Raw genomic sequence first — 4,536 nt, forward strand, 5'->3', positions numbered from 1 at the left:
GAGGGGTGGCAGGGGTCACTCACAATCGAGGTCGCTTTGCGGGTGAGGCGGGTGTTGTATAGAGAATGCATTGAGAGCTCTGTTTTGTGAAAAAAATGGGTTTAACATTGGAGTCAATGGGAGAGGTCTGGGGCGATTTTCATTTCGCCCAAAGTCGCCCCAGAAGGGGCGGGGCCATTTGAAGCACGACTTTAGGCGGACTGAATGACTGTTACCTGATTGGACAATGACATACAGAGGCAGAGCAGACGTCTAGTGGTAGAATGCAACTTTTTTCTTTTCCCCCGAGGCAGTGCGTCGCCCCAATCGCCCTTATGGACAAGCCGCCCCTGCACGTAACACACACGTAACGTTTAGTATAGACACTTACCCGGGTCCAAGTGGATCTCTTCTGGCTGTGTGTTCCTTCTCGTGGCTCTGGAGCTCCTCCGCGGAAGTCGCTGCAGCTGCTTCCTTGTTGTGAAGTCCGTCCTCGCCGTGTTCTCTGGCTTCTCTGACTGACAGGTTGCTAATGAGCCTCACCTGTGTGGTGGGTAGGTCCTTTGTGATTTATTGAGTGTTCATTGGTTGTTTTTTTTCAAAATGTTGACAGACAAACGGATTGACCAATCACGGTGAAGGGTTTCGTGTGACGAGTACTTTCCGCGCCGCGTCACCCGACACGTCCACGCCCCTATTTTTCTCTGCATGCGGAGGAGCAGACGGAAGGAAGGAGGCAGAAGAGGAAACCCTACTGATTAATCCAGTAGTTTAAATATATTTCTGCTCCGTATTTTCGTGGAGAAAAAAAAACGGAAACAGTGAAATACCGGTGCTAAACCGGTACTTTTAACGAGTAAATTTGATTTGAATGCTTGTACACATAGTATGTTATGCATTGTATGAATGTATTCAGTGGATACCTCCATCTTTACTTGTAAACAGAATTTCTTCAAAGCCCCTCATTTGCATATTCCAAAACACTGTGATGTCACAGACTGTGACCTCATAAGGCCATTCATCAAAGCCACTGAATTTACAGATCTATAACACTCGGTGTCCTTTCCCTCATATTTACTCCAGCTTTGCAGCAACACACACTAGAGTTATTAGAAAGGTCTTCAGCCATCTTCAGTTATAATGGGCAACACATTTGGAAAACTCTTCAAAGCTGAGAAGTTCATCGTCCCTGGAGAAGTGAAAAGAGAAGAAATCGGAGATGAGGAAAGCCTACAGAGGGGGGAAAGTGGGCAACTGGACCCCATTCACAGTGACAATAGTTTGCTGTCCAGCTCTGGGGACAATAGTGTCATCCCTGGAGGAGTGAAGGGAAAACGTACGGAAGATGGGGAAATCTCACAGAGTAAGAAGCACAAGAGACTGGAACCCTTCCCCTGTGACATTGAGATGCCGTCCACTTCAAAGGCCATTAGTGAGTTGGCATCCACTTCAGAGGCCATTCGTTTCATCCCTGGAGGACTGAAGAGAAAATTTACGGAAGATGAGGAAATCCCACAGAGTAAGAAGCACAAGAGACTGGAACCCTTCCCCTGTGACATTGAGATGCCGTCCACTTCAAAGGCCATTAGTGAGTTGGCATCCACTTCAGAGGCCATTCGTTTCATCCCTGGAGGACTGAAGAGAAAATTTACGGAAGATGAGGAAATCCCACAGAATAAGAAGCACAAGAGACTGGAACCCTTCCTCTGTGACATTGAGATGCCGTCCACTTCAAAGGCCATTTGTGAGTTGGCGTCCACTTCAGAGGCAATTCGTTTCATCCCTGGAGGAGTGAACAGAAAATTTACGGAAGATGGGGAAATCCCACAGAGTAAGAAGCACAAGAGACTGGAACCCATCCCCTGTGACATTGAGATGCCGTCCACTTCAAAGGCCATTAGTGAGTTGGCGTCCACTTCAGAGGCAATTCGTTTCATCCCTGGAGGAGTGAACAGAAAATTTACGGAAGTTGGGGAAATCCCACAGAGTAAGAAGCACAAGAGACTGGAACCCATCCCCTGTGACACTGAGATGCCGTCCTCCTTAGAGGACACCGAAAGTCGAAACTCACCCGATTCAGCCATCTTTAAGGCCAAGTACCAGCAGGTGCAGAAACTTGGCCAAGGAGGATATGGATGCGTGTTTGCTGGCTACCGCAAAGTGGATAATCTACCTGTTGCAATCAAGCGTATCTACGTAGACACCAAACTCCACCTTTACCATGATGGCAAAGGGAACCAGATCCCCATGGAGGTCGCGATCCTAATGAAACTAGCGGCTGAATCGGAGGGGCATTCAGCACCCATTAAGCTACTGGACTGGTACATTGTCGACCCGGAGCTGATCCTGGTGCTGGAGAGACCAATGCCGGCCGTAGACCTCGGCAACTACATTGAAACCAAAGGAGGCTACTTGAAGGAACTGGAAGCCAAGATTATCATTAAGCAGTTGGTGGATGCAGTAATTGACCTCGAGCAGAAACACATATTCCACCGGGACATTAAGCCGCAAAATCTCCTTATTGAGACCTGCATGACGTTGCCGCGAGTTCGCCTCATTGACTTCGGTGTGAGCTGCTTCTACAACGAAGGAGACATCTTTAGCCATTTTTACGGTACTCACATTCCCCCAGAATGGCATACTCGGAAGGAATACCAAGCCGGACCCGTGTCAGTATTCCAGATCGGGCTGGTCCTGTTCTTCCTGCGAAAAAAAGTGACATATAAACAGGGCATGTCCTTTTTGGACCTGAGTAAGACCCCTTGGCTTTCCAAAGATGGCAAAGATTTCTTTGAGGCGTGCTTATGTCCGGATCCGGATATTCGTATCACCCTGGACCAGCTGAAGAATCACCCGTGGCTGAGAGCCATGTTTTGTTAGCAAGGCTGGGGGCCACAGGGGAGCAGAATCGAGAAGAGCTTGTCAGATAAAACAAAAGTCTTTACTTCAGGCAGGTAAATCGCTGATAAGCTTACGGACAGACCTAGGGCTCGGCTCTCAGCTCCCCGTCGGCGCCCCGGCCGATCCCTGCTCCCCGTGTCCCGGCGACCGTTCCCTGCTCCCCGTGTCCCGGCGACCGTTCCCTGCTCCCCATCGGCGCCCCAGCCGATCCCTGCTCGGCGTGTCCTGTCCGCCGATCCCTGCTCCCCGTGTCCCGTCGGCGCCCTGGCGGCTCCCTGCTCCCTGTGTCCCTTCCGCCGATCCCTGCTCCCTGTGTCCAGTTGGCGCCCTGGCGGCTCCCTGCTCCCCGTGTCCCGTTGGCGCCCTGGCGGCTCCCTGCTCCCCGAGTCCCGGCGACCGTTCCCTGCTCCCCATCGGCGCCCCAGCCGATCCCTGCTCGGCGTGTCCTGTCCGCCGATCCCTGCTCCCCGTGTCCCGTCGGCGCCCTGGCGGCTCCCTGCTCCCCGTGTCCCGTCGGCGCCCTGGTTGCTCCCTGCTCCCCAATTCCCGTCGGCCGATCCCTGCTTCCCGTGTTCCATCGGCGCCCCGGCCGATGCCTGCTCCCCATGTCCCGTCCGCCGATCCCTGCTGCCCGTGTCCTGATGGCCGATCCCTGCTCCTCGTGTGCCGTCGGCGCCCTGGCGGATGCCTGCTCACCGTGTCCTGTCTGCCGATCCCTGCTGCCCGTATCCCATTGATCCCTGCTCCCCGTGTCCCAGGGATCGGCCGGGGCGCCGACAGGCATGGGGAGAAAGAACTAGCGTGCACTGCAGTACGGAGGCGGCAGCAGAAACAGGCGTGTGCTTCGGCTCAAGCTTGTCTTCTACGACGAAGGAGACCCCTTAGCAACTTAGAACCAGAATGGACTGTTGCTCACAGGAGGCAGCGTGAACCGGCAGCGGGAACCGGCAGTGGGAACCGGCATGGTAGTAGTTGTTGAATTAGATAATTTACTAAAGCAATATGTAAATTAGGATTTACTAATGTACCATAACTTCATACATGTTGTTATAGAATGTGTGTTATTGTTTAATAATTTACAATATTGTTTAATGAGTGTCTGTGTATTATTGTTTAATGCATTGCTGTAACACACTGGTGAAGACGAATCTCTTTGTGTTCCAAGAACACAGATCAGTGGCAGAAAGGAATCCCCTCCCCCTCCCCGGCATGGAAAGAGCCCCTGAAGGAAACCACATTCCTGCAGTGGACCGCATGGCAGAGGGCAAATGGTGGCCGGAGTGATGACGTCATGTGGATATGCAAATCTACCAACAGCCAGACGGCTCGGCCAATGAGCGAATTGGGGAAAGATGTTACCAAGACAATGTATCCAATGAGAAGTGGATATTTCCCTGGGCGGACGCCCGGAAATATAAAATATAAAATGAACTTCGGAGGCTGCGAGAGACTTCTTTTCGGTGAAGCAAGAGACAGTTAACTACAATTGGTTTAGCCAGGAGTGGTCTGTGGATTGTGAAGCCTTAGAAGTCCTCGGCCGAGAATTTATACTCTGTATCTGAACAGTTATTAGTTATTATCAACGATTGATAATACTTTTTATTAAATACATTTTATTATAACTTTTCGACTCCGGACATTTTCTTCGGTTCAGCA

The 4,536-nt window shown here is 51.3% G+C and overlaps 1 protein-coding gene across 1 annotated transcript; it reads left to right on the forward strand.

Annotated features, from left to right (window-relative positions):
• The first annotated feature begins 1,119 nt into the window (after positions 1–1,119).
• Positions 1,120–2,859, forward strand: LOC130201654 (uncharacterized). The gene is made up of 2 exons (XM_056426737.1): positions 1,120–1,999; positions 2,060–2,859. Exons 1-2 carry the CDS (start codon positions 1,120–1,122, stop codon positions 2,857–2,859), a joined length of 1,680 nt encoding a protein of 559 aa, XP_056282712.1.
• The last annotated feature ends 1,677 nt before the right edge of the window (positions 2,860–4,536 follow it).

Source organism: Pseudoliparis swirei, chromosome 11, assembly GCF_029220125.1.
Source record: "Pseudoliparis swirei isolate HS2019 ecotype Mariana Trench chromosome 11, NWPU_hadal_v1, whole genome shotgun sequence".
Taxonomy (NCBI): Eukaryota; Metazoa; Chordata; class Actinopteri; order Perciformes; family Liparidae; genus Pseudoliparis; species Pseudoliparis swirei.

Excerpts from the sequence above, each read along its gene's own strand:
- LOC130201654 (XM_056426737.1), top strand. The coding sequence starts at position 1,120 with ATGGGCAACACATTTGGAAAACTCTTCAAAGCTGAGAAGTTCATCGTC. Across the intron at positions 2,000-2,059 it reads GAGACTGGAACCCATCCCCT|CCATCTTTAAGGCCAAGTAC; the intron begins GTGACACTGAGA and ends CACCCGATTCAG.